This window comes from Carassius carassius, chromosome 22 (genome assembly GCF_963082965.1).
Source record: "Carassius carassius chromosome 22, fCarCar2.1, whole genome shotgun sequence".
NCBI classification, from domain to species: Eukaryota; Metazoa; Chordata; class Actinopteri; order Cypriniformes; family Cyprinidae; genus Carassius; species Carassius carassius.
In genome coordinates, this window is record NC_081776.1 from 5,273,981 (window position 1) to 5,296,289 (window position 22,309).

The 22,309-nt window shown below is 38.9% G+C and overlaps 1 protein-coding gene across 4 annotated transcripts in view; it reads right to left on the minus strand.

The window, feature by feature from the left end:
• Nucleotides 1-356: 356 nt before the first annotated feature.
• LOC132098767 (signal peptide, CUB and EGF-like domain-containing protein 1) overlaps nucleotides 357-22,309 on the minus strand; it is a 64,955-nt gene continuing 43,002 nt past the window's right edge. Inside the window, exons 7-23 of one of the 4 annotated variants that reach the window (XM_059504935.1) lie at nucleotides 21,397-21,486; nucleotides 16,915-17,031; nucleotides 10,661-10,783; nucleotides 8,888-9,004; nucleotides 8,667-8,789; nucleotides 8,463-8,582; nucleotides 6,436-6,546; nucleotides 4,298-4,414; nucleotides 3,440-3,598; nucleotides 3,126-3,329; nucleotides 2,857-3,018; nucleotides 1,567-1,734; nucleotides 1,323-1,484; nucleotides 1,043-1,240; nucleotides 799-951; nucleotides 605-684; nucleotides 357-517 (exon numbers count right to left, since the gene is read on the minus strand). In XM_059504935.1, coding sequence (XP_059360918.1) covers nucleotides 365-517; nucleotides 605-684; nucleotides 799-951; nucleotides 1,043-1,240; nucleotides 1,323-1,484; nucleotides 1,567-1,734; nucleotides 2,857-3,018; nucleotides 3,126-3,329; nucleotides 3,440-3,598; nucleotides 4,298-4,414; nucleotides 6,436-6,546; nucleotides 8,463-8,582; nucleotides 8,667-8,789; nucleotides 8,888-9,004; nucleotides 10,661-10,783; nucleotides 16,915-17,031; nucleotides 21,397-21,486 — 2,357 coding nt within the window. In that variant the 3' untranslated portion in view covers nucleotides 357-364. Of the gene's footprint in view, nucleotides 518-604; nucleotides 685-798; nucleotides 952-1,042; nucleotides 1,241-1,322; nucleotides 1,485-1,566; nucleotides 1,735-2,856; nucleotides 3,019-3,125; nucleotides 3,330-3,439; nucleotides 3,602-4,297; nucleotides 4,415-6,435; nucleotides 6,547-8,462; nucleotides 8,583-8,666; nucleotides 8,790-8,887; nucleotides 9,005-10,660; nucleotides 10,784-16,914; nucleotides 17,032-21,396; nucleotides 21,487-22,309 lie in introns of all 4 variants that reach the window. The other 3 variants (XM_059504934.1, XM_059504937.1, XM_059504936.1) reach the window with 3 other exon arrangements.

Genomic DNA, 22,309 nt, shown 5'->3' on the forward strand with positions numbered 1-22,309 from the left:
TATGCCATAAGTTTGCACATCATTTTTTGTTCACACGCACACACCCACACCTACACCCACACCCACACCCACACACACACACACACACACACACACACACATATATATATATATACATACATCCATATACAAATATTTACTGTAGACACCAAACATCCAAAGAGGGCTTTTGCAAAATCAAGCACATAAATATTAGCAAACAAAAAATAAAGACAAAAAGGGACAAATGGACAAATCTCAGACAGGAAGAAGGCCAAACGTCTTTATCTTCTTGCAGTAGTGAGGCCTTCTGGGAGCTAGTGGAGAAAAGACAGGAAGAGAGATGGGGATAGAGCCGGGGTCGTGGAAGAATAGTTCGGGGTTTCTATTTATATGGCCGTAGAAACCTGGACACTTTGGAGCGAAGCAGTTTGATAAAAGATCGCGGGAACATCTCCTTTGATTCCTGCACGGTGTATTTAAAGTAGTTATGAGGGTGAGCCAGCACATCGAACAGTGCTTTAATCAGCTTCTTATCCTGAAAATGCAGAAACAGAGAATTAAAAGTGGGAGATGAAGTCACATTTGACTACAGTTACATGCTGTAGTGAAAATATATGCTCACTTTTAATATCTCCTGGTGGTTTTCTGAGGCATAAAGTCGACCGTCTCGAACAATGTCCTCTATGAGTTGCTGGTAGTCTTCTGTAATGACAAACACATTGCTTTCAACAACAAAAAATGTATGTGTATGTGATTTGTATCTGAATGTGGGTGCCTAGATGTACTGTATATGGTTGTGTTTGGACTTTATCTTACCATCGTAAGTGACGTATGGAACCTGAAATCCCTTTCCGCTGTTTCCCTCATTAGATTTGAACTGGATCCACAGCTTGCGTGAACGGGAGGTGAAGGCGATTGGTCGCTCATAAGTTTGGCATGTCTCATAAGTTGTAACGGAAGTTGGCTGGGCTAAAAAAAAAAAAGGGGAGGGGGGGAGCTCAATAACTTGGTTTCTTGCTGCAATAATTAACCAACATCCAAAACAAGAGGTATAGTATACCACTCTTCCTCATGACAAGAACATCCCCACACTCATCCTCAATAGGGAGGAAGATCTCTGGCACAACAATAAGGATGCGTCTCTTGTTCGGAGGGTTGATGGTCCAGACGCAGTTCACATTAGATGGATAGTCACCAGGATAGTTGGGAGATTCGATGTACCCCATGAAATCTCCCAGCTCACCACCACATAGCTGATCTGCACGGGATAAAACAGACAGACCCTTGAATTCACTGCTTATTATGTGGTCTGTGAGTGGATTTGCAAGGATCTGACTTACTTTTGCAGTGAGATACATTGTTAGCGCCGTCAAAATCTGTAGTGGTGTTTCCAGGGCAGGTGATGCAGTAGTTCTGACCTGACTCAAACTGGTAGGTACCAGCCGGACAACGGATGCACCGGTGTGTGGTGGCATTATAATAATGCCCGAGAGCACAGTGAACTGGAAACAAGGGGAAGAGAGAATGCAAATTACTGTATGTAAGCACATAAGAAAAAGTGCTATCCAGGAGTTGCAGTGTTACCTTTGGCTTCACAGTCTCTAAAGGATGTGCTGCCCGTGTGTTTAGTCACGAGTCCTCCTCCACAAGGGAAACACAACACACGGCCCGGCTCAGGCTGGAAGGTTCCCAGCGGGCAAGGCTGACACGGACGGAAACCATCAGCAGAGAACTGACCAGCAGGACACTGGCCTACAACCAGAGGATGAATTAATTAACAATTTCAACATTTAATAAATAAAAACAGAACTTACACACTAAGGCTTAAAAGTTTTGGGATTAGTCAATCTGTGACTAACCATCTGTGGTTAAGAAAAACATGTAGGGCCCTATAATACACCCGGTGCAATGCGCCTCAAGGCGCAGCGCAAGTGTGTTTGCTAGGTTCTGTCCGGCGCAGTTCACATTTTCCCGTCCAGCGTCACGTCGTTTAATTAGCAAATGCATTTGCGCTCATTTGTGCGCTCATGGGCGTGCTGATCTAAAAAAAGAGGTGTGTTCTGGCGCAATGCTATTTTAAGGAGCTGAAAATAGACTGCGCCATAGACCAGCTCAAACCTGGTATAAAGTCTGGCACAATGTTTTTTCTTTGTTAGCCTATTTAAAGAGCGTACACGCTGCTTATTAAATACAGGGACGCACAGCAGCACACATACATGCCAAATATTAAAAATTAGAGGATTGCAATGGATAAGATTTTTTTTGTAGGCTAAATATATATATGCCTACATGTCATAATGGATAGTCATCACATGTATCAGAATTAGATCTATTTGCTCGCACACGAGCAGCTCCGTTTCATCTCGGAGACGCAGTCTGTTTCATCTCGGAAGTGCGTTCTTGCGCTTGCCAAATTCTGCCGTGTAAATAGCAAATCCGTCATGGCACGAGCGCAACTGGCTCTTAAAGGGAATGGAAGATAAGACTCTGACTGGTTTATTGCACGTTACACCCAAAAAACACCCATTACTCATTAAGAGAATAGGGACAGCAATTAGCAACACGCATGGGAATCGCCTAAAAATGACTTAGTATTGAGGTGCGATTACGCTTGAGCTGCTTTAATGGTCAAATTGAGCTTCTACATATTGATCCAGACTTTGCTCAGTCCTTCATTAGAAGTCTCACATTTGCATTATAATGGGCAATTCTGGGATTTTCAGGCAATATTGACCTGGAGTTTCAAAATTTATTGATTAATTTAAAAAAAGGGGATGGTCTTGCATCAATCAGTTCTAATAATCAATAGGTGTTTCATTACTATCATAAAGCTATTCATTGATTGAGTGTTTTCTAATGTGCATTCAGACACACCTCCACACTCGGAGACATTCTTGGCCCCTGCGATGCCCTGTCCCTCGGTGCTGGGGCAGGGCTCGCAGGACAGCTGGCCCTCTCTGTCCTGATAGGTTCCTGGCAGACATATCACGCACTGTTCCCTTTCTCCGCTGTAGAACGTTCCCACACCGCAGCTGACTGGGAGACACATGAACACACAGAAACGCACCCAGACACACACAGACTTATGAAACTGTCTTCAATACACCAGATCAGAAAACAAAAGCGTTTCCCAGAATACTCACCACACTTCCCGTCAGTGAGGACCTGTCCTATACTGCAGGTCTCATCTCCATCTGTCTGACGCACGGCACGCTGGGCCACCTCGTACGCCGTGCCGGAGAACTGAATGTAGAACTGCTGCTTACTGATGGACTTCCTTAGTGTGCGCATGGCATTCTGCAGCCTCTGTTTGGTCTTCTCACGCACACAGTCCACATTACATGATTCTGACACATATATAAATATGAAAAAAGTCACATTTGAATTCTAAATTCACAGATGGAATGACACTGTAAACGTAGAGAGAGCGAATGTACACACATTAAAGCAATGTTACCTGAGGCTTCCTCTTCTTTCATTTCCATCTCAAACTCCGCTGTGATGTGGGAGACTTCTTTGGATGGAGACTTGCGGCCACGACGGCGCTTTTTGGAAGAGTCGCACTTCAGATTCACAAATGTCACCTGACAGTTGTCTGTGCAGGGGAACTGACCAGCTGCTGAAAGAAAAGGAAAGATAAATGTGAAGGTAATATGAATGTAGTCAGGAAAGGAGAAGAAAAAAGGTAAGTGAAAAAGGAAACAAGAAGAAGAAAGAACGGATACAGAAAAGATAAGGAAATGGGTAAAAAGATCAAATAAAAGAGATAATAAAAGAAATGCAAATGAGAAAGAAAAGAGAAAGGGTGAAGAGAAAAATCTGAAAAAATGATAGGGAACATTAAATAGAAATGGGAAAAAAGTAGAGAAAAGAAAAAAAGTTAAAAGGTGAAGAGAAAAGTAATTGGAAGAAAACATGAACGGGAAGGTAAAGAGCAAAAAGAAAGGAGAAAAAGAGGAATTAGGAAAAAAAACTGGGGAAGGCAGAAAATGTAAAGAGAACAAAAAAAAAATAAGTCGTGAAAAAAGGAAAGAAAACAGGAAACAGTTAATAAAAACAAGAAAACAAAAAAGATTAAAGGAAAAGAGAAGAAAAAGCAGGAATCATTTTAAAAGTAAAATGATATAAGAAAAGAAGAAGATAAAAGGAAATGAAATGAAAGGGAAAATATGAAATTAAAAAAGAGAAAGGAAAGGAAATGAAACAGGACAAAAAAGAAGAGAAAAGGAAATGAAAATGATTTAGACTATACATATTTCATAATTTTATGAAAACATACTTTTGAACGTGCAGTGTTTGGAGTGTTATTTCTCACCCTGAAGGCCCTGTTTTCCCAGTTCCCTGTGTTTCTCTTTATTGCGGGGTCTCAGGTGGCACTTGGCGTCTTTGATCTTAAACCGTGCTTTCTGCTTCACAGGCTGGGCCAGCGTCTCTGATAGACAGGAAATCGGCAAAGTCTCACTTTCACTTGCATGGTTTGGATAATAGTCATGGAAAACAACAAAATATGAGGCCTTTTAGAAATCCAACATTCAAACACACTAAATCTGTCCTGTGGGCTGAGCGACCCATTCCAAAGTATTAAAAATGTGAGTATCTAGTTTAGCACAATAAGTCCAAAATCAGTGAGAGAATGAAGGGAGACGAAGGGTCTGGAGTTGTGGTTGAGGACTTCAGCTGGTCTTCTAGAACCATATCGAGCGTGTGGCGGTTTTGGACCTGGCAGTAGGAGTCTGGTAGTGAACCTTTCAGCCGTGTTTTTTTCTTTTTCAGAATGTGTGAATCGAGCGTGAACTGTCTGTTTACTCATTCCCCCCGGGCCCTGTGTAGAGGCCCTCAGGAACCGCTGTGGTAGAATCCCGTCTCTGTATTTCAAATCTGTCAGCATGTAGATGTGCAGCCAGCACAGAGTCATTTACTCAGGTTCACGGCATTCCTATGTTTGCCGTCCAAAACAAGAAGCGGTGTGTGTGTGTGTGTATACAAGGGTATTTCTAAGCAGGCTGTCTGTCTTGCTTTTCTGTCCAAAATCTACACAATGAACCACATGGGGAATGTCGAATTCTGAGAGCTGGGAAAGAGAAAGTACTGGGGATAATAGTAGCGTGTTTGTGACCAGGGTTCAATGATGGGACCTGTACTAATTCTCTGAGCCCTTTCTTAGTGATCCAGTGTCTGTCATGCAATGTAATGGAGTGGAACAGGACATGACACATGAGTCGTTTACAGTTGTCCTGTCTGATCTCTGCTGGAGGGGCAAAAAAAGCCAGAGAGGCATTCTGGGACAAGGCAAGGGCATGTTAATGTCAGTGCCCTTAGTAAACCTAGAGTCTGAGATGTAAGACTACTACTACAAGACATACTGTACTAGAGTTATGGTGCATGGAAAGGAAACAAGAAAAAAGAGAAAAGAGATACACCTGAGCCTGTTAGAAACAGGAAACAAAAGGAAACAGGACAGGACAAGAAAGGAAAGGAAATTGGCAAAAAGAAGAGATAAAGGAAAGGGAATAGGAAACTAGAGAACAGATAAAGAAAAAGAAAAAGAAAGGAAAGGAAAGGAAAGGAAAGGAAAGGAAAGGAAAGGAAAGGAAAGGAAAGGAAAGGAAAGGAAAGGAAAGCAAAGGAAAGGAAAGGAAAGATAAGGAAAGGAAAGGAAAGGAAAAATAAATTAGAAAAGGGGAGAAGAAAATAAAGAAAACGGAAAAGAAAAGATGAATGGAAAGCAAGGAAAGAAATATTAAAAGGAAACAAGAAAATAGTGAAAAGGAAAAAATGAAATTGAAGAAAAAGGAGATAAATGGACTGAAACAGAAAAGGAAAAGAAAAAAATCAGAAAGGGGAAGAAAAAGAAAGGAAAAAACAGAAACTGGAAAAAAAGGAAAACAAAACCAGAAAAAGAAAAAGAAAAAAAATAAAGTAAGTAAAGAAAACAGAAAAATCTGGAAACAAAAACGGGAGAAGACAGAGTTTAAAGAAAAGATAACAAGGAAAGATATGTAATGGAAAGACAAAAATGAAGAATATAAAGTAAAGGAAACAAGAAGCAGTAGAAGAAAACGAGAAAAGGGAACAAAAAAAGATAGAAAAGAAACAAGGTAAAAAGAAAGGACAATGAAACAAGAATTGGGAAGAATTTAAATAGTAAACTAAATAAGAGAAAGAAAAGAAAAGAAAAGAAAAGAAAAGAGAAAAGGAATGGAAGGAATGGAAAAGTGTTTGGTCTTATGAGCGTTTATGTGAATCGAGTGACGTAGTGCACTATATTTTGTAGTGCATACTATACTTTGTAATGCATGCTAGCTTTGTAATGCATGCTAGACTACTGTTTGTAGTGCATACTTGACTGTAGTACTGTACATACATGTTTATGAGAGAGAACGTAGTGTCTGTCTCAGAGCTGTGCAGATAAACCACAGTTTAGTGCAGGATGTACACAGATGTAAGATGTACCTGTGCAGGTTTGCATGGAGCTACTCCCGAAAGTAGTGATGTTCCTCTTCACTGGAACTTTACCTGCCTGGACAGGTACACCGCAGCTCAGAGTGTAACTGTTCTCAGAGTCTAAATCACATCAAAACACACACACACACACACACACATAGAAAAAGCGTTTAAACAGATGTTTAAGGTTCAGGTGCTGCATGCACCTGAGTAATGTTTTGTAGTGCGTGTGTAGGATGTATGTGTGTGTGAGTGGAGAGGATTGGCTGTCAGGATGACAGAGTACTGGGAAGTTGTCTAGAGAGTCATTGGCCTGACTTCGGCCTTGCCACAAATCGTACAATGGCAGGCTGAATATTTCTGTTGGCGTGTGGCTACAGACCCCGGGTGAACAGGATTAAAAGAGGTTTTATACAGCTTTAGTGCTCAGTGTGAAACCAAAGAGACCATTAACACACACGTAGAGAGAATCCAAAAGTCATAAACACACACACACACTCACAAAGATAAATACTCATATACCCAGATTCACATGGATCTTATTTACAGATGAAAATGTAATTTCATTCATTTAATGGATTCTTGTACTTACTATTAGGAAACACCATTAGATTATTGCATAATTATTTTTTTACTGCATAATAGATTTGATAGTGCATATTAGCTTTTATAATGCACACTACGTTCTGGCAACATTTTTTTATTGGTTTCAACATAAATGTGTATTATATAATTATACATATAATTTTATTTTTTAGTAATTTTATGCCTATAACAAGAAAACAACAATTTTCCAATGGGGTTAGGGACTTAAATTATTTGAATGTTAAGTGTGGCCTATATGATGACCCATACTCAGAATTTGTGCTCTGCATTTAACCTATCCAAGTGGACACACACAGTACTGAACACACACACAAACACTGGGAACACACACCCGGAGCAGTGGGCAGCCATATTGCTACAGCACCCGGAGAGCAGTTGGGGGCTTGGTGTCTTACACAAGGGTCCCACCTCAATCGTGGTTATTTACTCCCCCCACCGACAATTCCTGCCGGACCTAAAACTCAAACCTGCAACCTTCAAGGTTACAAGTTCGACTCTCTAAACATTAAGCCATGACTGCCACATACAGAATATATTCTCTGTAAAAAAATAAATTATATATATATATATATATATATATATATAATTTTTGTATATATATATTTTTTTCTTATAATTTTTTACATTTAATATTATTTTAAATAATCTATTTTGAATATTTATTTTTGTAATGTATAATATTAGCTGTTATAAATGCACACAATTTTCCCTTGTTTTCTACAAAAAAAGGGTCAAAATTCCTTAAAATCTTGTTTTTAGAGAACATAATTTATATTCAGTTTATTTTTTGTGTGAGAATGTGGCCCTTGTGTAAGAGCTGTGTGGATGATCCACAGTTTAGTGAATCAGGACTTGTCTGAAGTTACTTCTGGGTGTTAATATGTTTATGCACATTCCTCTTGGCCGATGGTCCTTGCAGACGAGTTTTGGGCATCTAAACACCTTAATACCGTTACCAAATCAGTCCACAGAGATGACAGGTGTACTTATGAAATATTATTGCAACATTTCTTTCAAGTCACTTTCTCTCAGAATGTCAAAAATCACATTCTCAGTCCTCTGGAAAAACCAGTTTTTCTTTTATGGTTTGTATGGTCATCTAACATTTATAATTATGACAATTTAATGTATTTATTGTCAACTGTGAGTTAATTCTCATGCATATGCATTCTCATAAATATGCATCATGGCTGAAACCAAGATTGACCCTATTGCACATGTGATATAAGATTTGAAACACTAGAGGGAAGCAGAGGGCAAGGACTGCTTGTGCCAATAACCATAAATTAAGTGCTTATTTACTTAAATAATTTCTCCTTTTATATGCATGACATTTACAATGTGCATTTTTCAAATTTAACCAATCAAACAACAACACAGAATCACATGCTCCAAGTTCCACAGAAATCCCAAAAAGTGAGGTACTTCACCTGCCAGGAAAAGGGCGTTTGATGGACAGGACAGGGAACACACCTCCCCTCCACCCGTCTTGGTGCAGCTGAGCTGAGCGCGAGGTGCTGGCTTTCCATTCGGGAGGCATTTTACCACCTCTGAGGGACAAGTGTGGCATGGTTACCATGGAATCGGCAAACATTATGGGCTATTTCATGATGAGGGACAAAGGGAGGACTTACCAACACAGTCTTTCTTGTTCCAGTGAAGCTTTTGTCCAGGAGGACACACACACTCATAACTACCCAGTGTGTTCACGCAGCCGTAATCACAGCTCCCATTATTAATGCTGCACTCGTCAATATCTGTCACACACAGATGTCAGTTCATCCGTCAGAAAGTGACTTTTTATACTTAAAAAAAGAGTGCAAACCATTGGCTGGTTTCGAGATTTTGAACTCACCGCCGCAGTGTGTGAGGCCATAGAGAATGTGACCTTTGTGACACACACACTCAAAGCTTCCCGGGTAGTTGCTGCAGATGTGGTCACATGTCCTCTCAAAGGAGCACTCGTCAATATCTGCAGAAGACAAAACAAAGCACACAGTTCTATTAAAGCAATTCACTTGTGTGTCGTAATTTCCTGGCTTGTAGTAAAAATGACCCCTAAATGGTGATTTCATCAGGAGAAAGAAAAAAACAGCCCACTCTTTTGACTTTTTAGAGTAGTGTTAAAAAAATAAAAATCGAACAGTTTTCACAGCAACTACCCTGAACACCCTCAAAACTACCAGGCAACCAGATAGAAAGTGCATAGCAACTAACCTGGACAGCCTAGAAACCACCTACAGTAGCAACCACCCAGAAGACCATAGTAACCATCTAGCAAGGCCCTAGCAACCACTTAGAGCACCTTAGAAACCAAACACAAACAGCCTGGCAACTGTCCACAACTCCCTAGCACCACTGCTGTCAAAATGTTGAAAAAAAGTTAACTTTACTGTTACACCCACACGTGACTGGCAGCTATTTTCCCCTGATAGATCGTCTGACATCAGGAGAATAAAAAAGCAAATAAATAATTAAAAACTAAAAGTGTAGCTATAAAAATAAAGCGAGGGATAATAAACAAAAAGAGACAAGAATGACAAAAAGAATGATGGATAGATAATCTTAGCAGAACTGGTACCACCAAAACATAGCGCTTCACCAACACACCCCTCAATAAAAACACACATACACACCCCACATACTGATAGCCAGGAATAGGGTGGTGTGGTGTTTTGGTTTAGCTTAATAAAATAATTTCTGTTTGTACTCCCACTCGTGCTCTGACATGCTTTCAGGAATCTGCCACCATTCACCTCCAATAAACTCAACTAAACACACACAACTCAAATGACACAAAAGCATCCCAACAAAACAACAGCCAGCTTTTGATGAGGAGGTTTGGGACAGTGTGTGAAATCAGCTTCTCTATCCACAAGTCGGCCCATGTAGGCATCCTTGGTTTTACACATTAGTCAACCCAAAATTTAAATTCTTCAAATGAAAATGTTTTGCAGAATATTAATGCTGCTATTTTCCACACAAAACAGCAGGCGGTGAACAGTGAGTGTCAAGCTTCAAAACTGGAAAAAAAAGAACCACAACTTTTTAAGTTGTATGATGGGTTTGTGTGATAGACAGATATTCAGAAAGATTCACAGACAGTTGATATTTAGAAAAATGTCGAGCTGTTGTAGTGCAAGATTGACTGCAATTTGAGAGCTACAGCAGAGAGGAAGATTTTTAAAACCTACCTAAATTTATGAATAAAACAAATATATAATAACATTTTTGGACATGTTACCTTAATACTATTATTGTTAGTTTTGAAGCTTTAAATTGTTTTATGTATAAGAGCAGCCTGAACATTTTGCTAAGCATCTCCTTTTTTTCTTCAACAGAAGAAAACTACAGTAGAGAAGAAACAACATTTAGGTCCATTCTGATACTTTTTGAAAATGTTTATTGATATTGAGCTTGAAGATGTATAAGTATAGGAACTGCCTGAACATTTAACTAAATATCTCCTTTTTTGTTTTTTGCTATATTGCAGAATTTTAATTTTGGGGTCAACAAAGGCAAACCTTAAAGTGTACTGTAATAGTAAAAGACACTTGTACATCTAAAACTTTAATCTGTAAATCCATCCAGAAAGCAGAAACAATATGTAGCGTGAAAGGTGACTCACCTTGACAGGTGCGTTCATTGGTCAGGAGTTTGTGTCCTTTCTGACAGTTGCACTCAAAACTGCCCACTGTGTTCCGGCAGAAATGATCACATCCTCCATTATTCTCCAAACATTCATCAATGTCTATCAAGAAGAGGAAGAGATAATAATAATAATAATGGTGAAAAACACTGATATGGGGGTGTAAAACCAGTACAAGTATTCTCATAATCAGCTTTTTGGATATATAAACAGTTATCCTAAACAGACAGCCACATTTACAGCTTCACAAAGTCATCTTAAATATATCAGCCAACCCTGGCACACTGTCCACAAACCCAATAAAAGCTAATCCCGTCAACAAGTGTAGGAAACTGTGTGTGTGTGTGTGTGGATTTTGGGGTTTCCTCTGCAGTTATTTCAGTAGCTGTAGCAAACACATGTTGGCTCAGGTTTGCACTAATATTAACTGAACTGAGGTGGGACAGAAAGTTTCAACTAAGGTTAAGAGCACAGATACACATGCTATCTGAACATGGGGTGGCAACATAACACGAGACTCATATTTTAATAATCATGTTTAAAATAAAAACATTCTTTAAAATAAATTAATATTTTAACTCAGCAGGCATGCATTTAATTGACACTGAAAACATGATATGCATTGATGATGATAATAATAATAATAATAATAATAATTATAATAATAAAATGTTTCTTAAATAACAGATCAGAATATTAAAATGATTTCTGAAGGATCATGGCAATGAAGCATGGAGTACTAAAAATTCAGCTTTGCAATCACAGAAATGAATAGTTATATATATATATTTAAATATATATATATATAATAGAACAGCTATTTTGAATTGTATAATAATATTTCACAATATTAATGTTTCTATTAGTGTTTCTGTATTTTTGATCATATAAAGTAAGCCTTGGTGAGCATAAGAGACTTATTTCAAAAACATAAAATAACTTTTGAACAGTATAGGATATAAAACCTGTAGCACACGTTTCAAAATAATCATTTAGAAAATCTTGAAAAAAAAAATTAAACATGTAGTGTACAAAAGTCTGAGAACACTAGTGATTATAAAAAAAAACATTTTATATCAAATTGTCTTTGTTTTTAATAAATCAACATTCTGAAACAAATGTCAAATAGTTATACAATACTATGCTAAAAGTTATACTGTGTCAGCTAGAATGAAAAGAAATATATGAATCACCCTCTTTTAAACACAGAAACTGGAACTTAACATCATTTGGTTTATACAGTTATATGCTTCCTGTTTCAGCATCCATCAAACTGGAGCTGTGACCAAAATGGATCCTGCTGGCTTTAAAATCTACATAATATTATCTTACACCACCTAAATCATTCATCTCTACAGCTCTATTTCTCCAGAAGCCTGAATAAAAAGAAAGAGAATGGTAAAATCTCTATAAGTTTGCATCTTTTGATTGACGTGTTAAATATTGAGATGATGGAAATTAGAGGAAGGGAACAGCTCAGGGCTTCCTTATGTCAAGCTGATATAAATATCTAATAAATGTCTGATATAAATATAAATAAATGTTTACCTGTCAGTTAAATATGTAAAGTTTAGTTGCTCTATATTTCCATTATAAAACTGCTGGAGAGCACAGACATGGAAATACATGGGATATTACACGTGATATATGGTTGAATATATTTTTGTGTAAAACCCTTTAGGCAACACACACACACAAACATGCACTTTATTCCAGCGGCTCCTTAGTGCAGGCAGGGGCTAATGATGTTCCACATAATGGAGTTTAATGGGACTAAATAAGCTTTGAGTTTAAACAAACATTGGACAATTTTCAAATCTGTAAATGATAAACAACTGCAGGGATGGTGAGAGGCTGAGAGGATTCATCTACATCGATTTTCGTTCAGAAATGAGGAGAGTAAACACACACACACAGCACTCAGAAACATCTTCAAAAAAAAAAAATCTGATTCAAAAAAAAGCAAGCAAGTTCGCAAGAAGAATGTGGAATCCCCATGACCTCCAGAGCGAACGGCTGTACTCAGGGATGTGTGTAGCCTTACCAAAATATTTAGAGAAAAAAGCAATTAAAATTAATACATTTGTGGAAACATGAACCTCTACAAATAAGTTGGGACAGAGTTTTCAACAAAAGGAGCATTTTTGCAGATCGTTTTCAGGCTGCTCACCTCAGGCTAGCTAATCTCTGAGAAATGCACCGTTGAACGCGCCAGTGTATTTTTTGGAGATTTAAATGGCCTGTTTTATTTGCTTTGTTCATAAAGGGATTTTGCCATGTAATAACACAGGCGCTGCATGTTCAGAGCCGCCAGGAAAAACCAGCGTGATTTCGTCCCCGACACTAAAACTCTTTGGAGCGTGCGGGAGTCCGTCGAGGCATCTCGGTGTCATCCGAGGTGATGCCGACTGGCTGCTTTTGTGCAGATTACTGGGCTCGGTGTGTATTAATACAAATGGATCATCTGTGCCAAAGCTCACTGTCCCGATTAGAGAGAGAACTGGAGAACTGATGGAGAAAACAGGCCCTAACCAGCTCTAGACTTTACACAGTACTGACTGGTAATTGCGAGGACAGGTGAGCTTTCTGAAAAGACCCTAACAGCATAAGATCTGGTCAGAAAAACACTGCATATTTATCAAGAATCACCTACTTAGGCAGATGGACATCAGACAATCTCAGACAATCTCATAATAACACACCAGCATCTTTGCAAAAGTGGTACAGAAAATACAGAAAAATAGTAAAAAATAAATCAAATAAATAGTCAATAAAAACATTTTTTTTAAATAATTTTATTTTATTTTACAAATTAATTAAACAATTCAAAAGTAAACCTAATTCAGAAAAACAAAGCAGAATATAAAGTTTTGCTGTATCTTAGTTAATTCCTCAAAGTTAGTTCCTCAAACAAAACTGAATATCTTTAAGATTTAAATTCTACTTACCTGAACAACTTAAAATTAAGTAATTTTAGTGCATGCAAAAAACTATTTTTATATATTTTCCCAAAAGCTTTTTCACATATTGATGTAAAATTCAACCCTTATTAATGTAATAATAATAATAATAATAATAATAATAATAACTAGTAGTAGTACTGTAGAAGGAGTATTAAAAATAATAATTCATAATGCATAATTATTAATGTTATTATCATTACTATGTGAATTATTATACATATTATACATAGTTTAATATTCATATATTATTATTATTATTATTAATTTTGTCTTAATATGTATAATAAAAAAATACGGTATAATAATTATAAGAAGAAGAGTTGTTGCTCTTGTTGTTATTAATACATTAATTATTAGACTTATTATTATTATTAACATTATTATTTTACAAGTAATAATAATATACAATGCCATTCATAAACTAATATATTCAATTTAACTCTATTTGTTTTATTGCGCACAGATCAATGCACATTATTCTTAAGGGGTTAATAGAGTAATTTAATGAGACTCAAAGTTAAAGTGATAATTGGCAACGATAGATTCATACAACCAGCATGGTTATTGCTAGTCAGCTATACTAGCAGCAGAATAACAGTAACCAGCATGGTTGACAAGGACTAAACTCTCCTTTCAACCATTTCAGCCGCAAACACACAAATATGCAGGCCAGCGGAGACGTGCCTGGGGTACCAGCAGCCGGACCGAAGAAACACACACACACACACACACACACACACACACACACACACACAGATATGAGCACATGCACACAAGATAAACTGTTCGTTCCCATAATTCATTTCCCCCCCATGACACTGTACACACACCTACTAATCAAACATCTGGAAACTGTTCGCAGTCATTTCAATCACTCTCTCTATCCTCCCTTCTTCTCTCTCTCTCTCGCTCGATATCTTCCAGCGTGCGATCGAGTTTACGTCTGTCAGCGCGCTAGCCGGGCTCTCCTGTCTGTCAATGCAGACGAAGGGCCTTTTATCAAATTCAGGCATTTAAACATGCCCTAAAGAGTTTATATTGAAATGATTATGTTAAAGAGACAAGATGGGGCAGCACCGTGCGAGACCACTCAGTGAGGAGGGGAAAGACAGTGTGAGAGAAATAAAGTGAAGACGATAATATGAATAAGAAAATAAGAAAAGGTAATTCGTAGACATTTACACGCATCCACTCACACATTATAGCAGCCGGATCCGTATGAGATGCACTTTTCTGTTTAGTCTGTGGTTAACGTTGGTATGAGTGCACAGTCGCCTGGGTTATTACATAAGTGGCACTTGTGTCTTTTCTGTTATGTGAAACATTTACATTGCAATTACATATGAAGGATGAACACCTATCATTATTGTGCTTTCATCTATCCCAGCCTCCAGATTTAAATCTAACCTAATTACCATCAGCTAAATAGTCTGTTAAAGATGCAATATTTACTCTATATTTCTGTTCACTTTAGACTAAAAAACAAAAACAAAACATAAATAAAACTGGGCAATCACTATTGAACTCTAAGCCTGTTATGGGTGTGTCCTACCTTCAGCCAATCAGATTTAAGTCAGAGGCATCAGAGCACCAACTTAAATTTTATATGGGCAATCAAAAGTACGCTTGAGAAACACTGTTTACTTACACTCTGGACCTCAAGATCCACTTTCCTAGAGATTAGCTCTTACCTGGATTAAACACACCTACGTGCAGATTGTTCAGGTGTGTGTGAGGAGGGTTGGAGCTAAACTCTTCAGGAAAGTGGATCTCGAGGTCCAGAGTTGAGGACCCCTGGTCTAGAGTGTCAGATCTAACATTCACAGTTAGAGTCCAATGTAACATCTTTAGGAGGATGCTCGGCCCTGTTTTTGCACCCTTGTTCTTTTACTAAAGAGCTTGATTACATGCTATTTTACAGATTTCACTAACAGGCAGTAATAAGCGGTCAATGGCAGAGCACACCTGTGATAACTGACCTGAAAGTATGTGTGTGAGTGCATGAGTGTGTGTGTGATAAATGGTGTGTCAGTGAACAGATCTAAGGCCTTGTGCTGGATTTATGAAGGCAGACCCTCAGGCGGGCCTAATTATTAGGGAGGGTCGCAGCCAAACCAGACCAACAACCATCTTACAGTACAAACACAGAGATACGCAAAACTCCTCACGCTATCACAATACACCCCTCTAATACCATCATATCAAAACTTACAAAGAATTACACAATAAAGTGGGAACATTTTAAAGATCTTGTAAAATTGAAATTCATTCAAGTTAATTTCTATGAGCTTTAAAGCTGGCAAACTCTTAAAAAGTTGACAAAATTTACATTTTTTGCATTTGCAATTTAGTTTTTCAGTAGCAAATCGTTCTATTGGCTGTGATGCAAACAAAAGCCTCTTGATTATTAAAAGGATTACTGAAATACATCAGCACAGAAAAGAAAGGTCTAGAAAGGCCGTCTAACCTCAGATGCCATGATTACCATGGTGCCATGATTGTGTGTTTATATGTGTGTGTGGTTTTGTATTTCAGCCTCACTAATCAAACAGGGGCTGGTTTGCAGAGGCGTCTTTCTGTATGATGCAGACGGGGCTGATTTACGCACATTTGTGCTACATTCTCTTCCTTCTTTGAAGAAACTGTCACATGACCATGCCTTGTCACTACAGCAACCACTCAGGATGAATAGAAAAAGCAGGCAATTTCAGACACATTCTCCAGAAGCAACCCACAGGAACCCATACAGAGATACTTGTTCACCAACACCAATTTAGGTAGAACAGGAAGCAGTTCATTTTGAAGTGTGCAGGTCTCTTGGATCATCGTATGGTCAGTGAGTTCTCGAGTGTGTTTGTTTAGAGAGAACCCACCATCACACTGTACCAAGATCGCTCCGCAGTAGTTTTACTTTGAAACCCCTGGTCATTGACGTCAATGCTGGAATTTCGGAAGAAGAAATGCTTCGCAGCCAAAGCAACAACAACACAGCCATCACCGACCCATTCCAGACGACAGGACAAATGGACGTAAGGCAAGTTGGTCTTGGCTTGGAATCACACACCCCCACACATCCGCCAATACCTGACCATTTTGAGCGAAGGAATTCATCTAATAACGCGTCTCCAATTTAATCCGAGCATTGCAGTCCAAATACAGGAAATCTCAAATTGTTCCCTGACATTCAAAAGCACACAGAGGGAGGAAATCAGGACATGCTCCTTGCAACTTTAAACACAAGTCACACATACACCACACATCTACACTGACCTTTGCAGGTCTTGCCGTCGGGTTGAAGGGTGAAGCCCACCGGACAACTGCAGCGCACCCCGGTGGCCGTGTCCTTGCAGGTGCGATCGCAACCGCCGTTGTTCACTGCACAGGTCTCTGGGTAAACAAACACACAGCATGGGACAGACAGAGGAAGTAAGGGAGCATAAACATGATTAGAAATCACTTTTCAACAGTTGTTGACAGCTTTAGACACGGTTAACTAAGGAATAAGTGAGGATGTGTAGTTGTTTTGAGAGCTGGGCTTGACCGCAACTATTTTTTTGAAAGGGTGCATGTAAAAAATTAATCCCAGTGGGTGCAGCTAGTAGTTTATTAGGGAGAACGAAACTAAAACAGCACTTAGAAGATGACAAGGTTCGTGACAGACATAAAACACATACTGCATAAAATCAGGGCCATCCCTCAGCCCTCCTAAAGCCAGAGATAAAAACTTCCTTGGCAGCTTTGTCAATCAAAATGTGAAATAAAAAACAAACAAAAGAAGAGAGCCGTGCTTTTTTCCTGAGGTTAAAGTTAACAGAAGGGAAATCAGAAAAAGAACAGCGTTTCTGAATGTGGAGAGTGGAACCAGAGGTGATATGGTTAGTCTTGTCATATGAATGACTGTGGAGAGAAAGTCAAAACAAGCAGTTAAAAAAAAACATTGTTTTACTTTAATTTGGATGCATATGAAACTGTTTTACCCATTAAAACTTAATATAGGAAATGTAATATATGAAACTCAATATCCAACTCAGGGTTCGATTTGCTAACTTGTCTTACATGTGATGTCATCACACAACCATGTTCATATGAAACATAATAATTTTATGCAAAAAAACAGCTACACATTTGTATGAGATTTGTCAGTAGCTCCACCCATTGTGAAATCTTATTGGTCCAAACTCTCACTCCACATTAATCTATATTAAACACCAGATATGTTCTGATTGGACCAGATTATATGCCCATAACCACACCTGGTCAGCACACGGTGCAAGGTTAACTTCTACGAAGTCTGATTTTTCATGGTCAGGAGCCAACATGTCCATTTTGGATCTTTGCTATAAGCCATGATGTTTGCTTTTTGTTGACCACACAGTCCAAGACAAAGACCCACAGGGAACTTGTTTGAGGATACAAAAGAGTCAAGGCATTGAGGTACTCCAACCAAAACAGGACATTTTTTTCTGCAAGATTGGGGTGTGGTGTGGCTTTCTGTTAATGATTTATTGAACATGTCAAAAGACCCTGTTATTAGAGTCTAATGCTATGGGCAATTCAACTGCTCCAAGAACAGCTGGACCGTCTTTTGCCCAGGGACATGTACATGGGACAAGCAAACAAAGTTTGATTAAGTTAGCTGTGAACTTCTGTACCAAATACCTAAATCAAATATTCTCAAAAAGGGGTGTGGTTAACTCTAAATGGGAGTGGTCTTCTGATTAATGGATTTGTATGTTTATATATCTCTCCAAGACGAAAGATAAGATTCATCAGCCATCATTTTCATGTTCGTCGCCTCTTGTTGGCAAATGGCCAGATAAAACTAGAAGCCCACAGACGACTGGAGAGAATTTGACTGAACGTCCCACTGCTCAAAAGCAGCCCTTCTTTGGGAGGTGGAGGAAACCACAGATCGCGGGCTTCATTTCATACAACAACCTTTAGATGAGGTGGTAAATCCAGGCTGCACACCATCTTCAACGGTCGGAGCCCAGAGACAGCTGCCCAGGTGTGTGTGACATGGAGGTCAACGGCAATGCATCAGAATCAGCCCCTTTCCACATGTGCCCGACACATGGCAGTTTATTTAGATCAAATTCCTTCAATTCCACCCTGCTGCTAAGTGACCACCTTTTAAAAACACCTCTTTGTGTTCAGGGTCTCACTTTCTCTTCTTGTTCTCCTCTTCTCCAGTCTCTGGGTTTCCCATCATGCCTGGGTACAATAGGAGCTTTCTTTCGGACACCAATATTCCAGTTTAATTTGTTAGGATCGGTCACATCCTGGTGCTGTTGGCCCCAGCTGTGACAGGAGGGCAGGATGAAGCGGGAAGGCCGAGTGTCAAATGTAGCATTCTCCTGTGTGATAGAACACACACACTTGCACAAACACTCACATGCAAAGCCAAGCCATTCGTGTGAATCTATCATAATGGGCCCATTTGTGTATTATGAAACTTGGAACATGATCTTAGACTGGTGAAATAATGAGGTCAGTGAGTTAGACGGTGGTGACATCACATGTGACTTGTCGACAAGTTCTCAAAAGTCTTCACAACCTCTCCAAACAGTTCAGCATGATCAATATATGGTCTATATGTATATAAGGTTTGTTATAATATTTAAAATAGTATAATATAATACAATAGATAGTGTTCCTGTAGCTCTATTGGTAGAGCACTGCGCTATCAAGCGCAAGGTTGGGGGTTCATTTCCCCGGGAACACATGATCTGTAAAAATTGATAGCCTGAATGCACTGTAAGTCGCTTTGGATAAAAGCGTCTGCTAAATGCATAAATTTAATTTTAATATATATTTTAAAAAAGCATAAAAAAATTATATATATATTTAATTCCTAGGACCAATAGGATTTTGAAAAGAAACAAACACATTATAGGGAAGAAAATAATGAAGTATCAGGTCAAGGGGGACATCAAACTCAAACTAAAATGGGGGAGAAGCAAAGGAGGGTTAACCTTTTGTATTTCTTCAATGTAGCTACATTACTACAGGGAGGAGAAAGTAATGTCATAAACCAAAGACACTATTTCAGAAATGATCAAAGAAAGAAGGATGGTGATAAAGGGTGAAAAACAGACATTTCTGCATAGTCAGGTTCCTGGATGTACCTAAAATTGCAATTTGGTTAAATCTTTATTTTTATTTATTTTTTTACATCTTAATAAAAACTTGCAATAATTAAATAATTAAATTGTTTAGTCACATAATAATAATAATAATAATAATAATAATAATAATAATAATAATAATAATTATAATAATAATAATAATAATAATACAAATGAGCCCTCTACTACCTCATAGTTCAAAAAAGTGTCTGGTCTGTCCTACCAAATACTTTACAAACAGTTTTTCTGCCATACAAAGACAGATCTGTTGTCTGACTGACAACATCTTGGCCTTGGTTCATGAATTCAAGGACAAATGGCTAAATGGTTGATATATTTCTGAGGCTTGAGTCTGTGTGAGTTATCTTCTCTCTTTTAGGAGAACTAACTGTAGCAGATGGACTGGAAACTAACACTTTATTCTGCATTTCTGTTCGGCACCCTGGAAACAATCATTCCTCTATTAAAGACACATTACAGTCAACATGAAACCAAAGTTGACCTATTTACTTTCTCAATACGTTCTTGATCTTAATGTGAACAGTTCACCAATGCACAGTATATTGTTAGAAAAAAGCATCCAATAGCATGACTTTCTTTGGCTCTATGACTTTCTTTTTCTGTCAAGGAGTTATGAAATATACCATTATACAGGTAAGAATTATTTTTCTGTTGCGAGCCAGTCTGTATTACAATTTTTTTTTTCATATAAATGACAAAAAATTCACCATTTATTGGTCCATTTTTGGTATTTAGCAAGCATTTTCCATGACCAATTAATGCCCAATTGATAAAATCAAATACTGCAGTTTTTTAATTGAAGCTTGTTTCAATTAGAAAAGCATCATTGCGAAAGTAAAATGGGTTTTGCATTTCATGTTGACTTTAAAAAAAGGAGAGCATGGAGAATAGAAACATTTCTAATGGTGAGCAAATTTACAGACACTAAGTTTATGGAGTGTAGATGACAGAGGGTAAATGCGGTCAGATGATAAATGCCAATGTTTAATTTTTAAGAACACATACTATTAACAGAGCGTAAAAATGAAGTCAGGCATCTTCCGCTGCGGTTCACCACAGCCCACAGCCCACAGCATCCTATGATGTGGAACCGTCTGAACCAACCCTCATGTCATTCTTCTTCCATAAAATGATCCTGCCATTATTTGTTCAGTATTCAGCCCACAAATGTTCCTCCAGTTCAACTAATCACTGTTTAAAACTGTCCAATTACAACTAATGTCATACAGTGAAATGTTCAACTGGACAAGCGAGAATTGGTTTACTATCCAGTGTAGGGCAATCCAGTGTCAATTTTGTTGCCGTCTTTGGAAATGGGAGTGGATGGAAGCAGTCAGTTGTTAGTTGTTGTGTTGTTTTGTCAAAGAGGAGAGGTGAGGGCGATGAAGAAAGTTTGAGGAGAGTGCAAAAGGAACCTTGTCATGTTTGAAGGGACATTTCTCTACTTTGTAGTAGGGTCAGACACAGACATATCGAACGAGTGACCTCGGGGGAGGGGCAAAGGAAAGCAAAGCAACTCAAACAAACTAAAGGACAGAAAGAAACGAGGGGGTAGAAGCACAAGCGCCATGGCAACACATAGAAAGAGGAAGAAAAGAGTTACCCATAAGTAGACGACGTTTCACCCGCTTGTCCACATCAGCTACTGACGTGGTATTGAATTCAGAGCTCTCAATTGCAGCCTCATCATTCTCTAAAACACAAGTGACAGGGGACAAACAGGGAGGAGTAGGTTAATGAGAAGCCCAATGTCCATCGACCGCACAGACAGCCCTGCTACAGGCCGACCCGCCTCTGGCGACATGCCCCCGCTGACGTGGACGTAGACGCCGGAACACAGGCTGCCTCACCATCTTGGCGTTTGAGCCCAAACCAAAGCCAAGAGGCATAAAGCCATGAAGAAGCGCAAATAACCCTGTTAGAGTGTTAATCACATGAACAAATAAAAGAATATCAAGATCTCCCAAAATGAGGGGGAAACGAACATGGAAATGTGGGAGGAGCTTAACAAAAAGGGGAACAGGATTTGGACGGGAGGGGCTGAGATTGACAATAAGACACTGTTTCCGTTGTAGTTCGTCTTCCATATCAAACAGCCACTTGTTTACCTCAGCAACAGAGAGGACAAACAGTGGAGGAGGGAGAGAGTGAGACGGAGATACAGAAAAAGAAGGGGCAGGATGATCAACTGCATGATCATGAGATGATGACAAAACAGGACACAGAAAGGACACTGTAGACACTCAGTGACAGAGGAGGAGCTGAAAGGAGGATGACATGAGAAGGATGGAGGTCTCATGGTGGGTTCCATGAGAGGAAGGTGGGGCATGCCAAGAGGTGGATGAATGACAGAGTCTGGGGCAGCGCTGGTTGCCTGTTTGTCTATGGAACACATATTACAACTGGCTTTGACAGTTGAGTCAATGCAAAAAACCGCTTTCCGAGTGTAGGGAATGACCGGATGCGGGTCGTGAGGACGGTAATGACTTCCGAGCATGCAGATACAAGCACAGGAT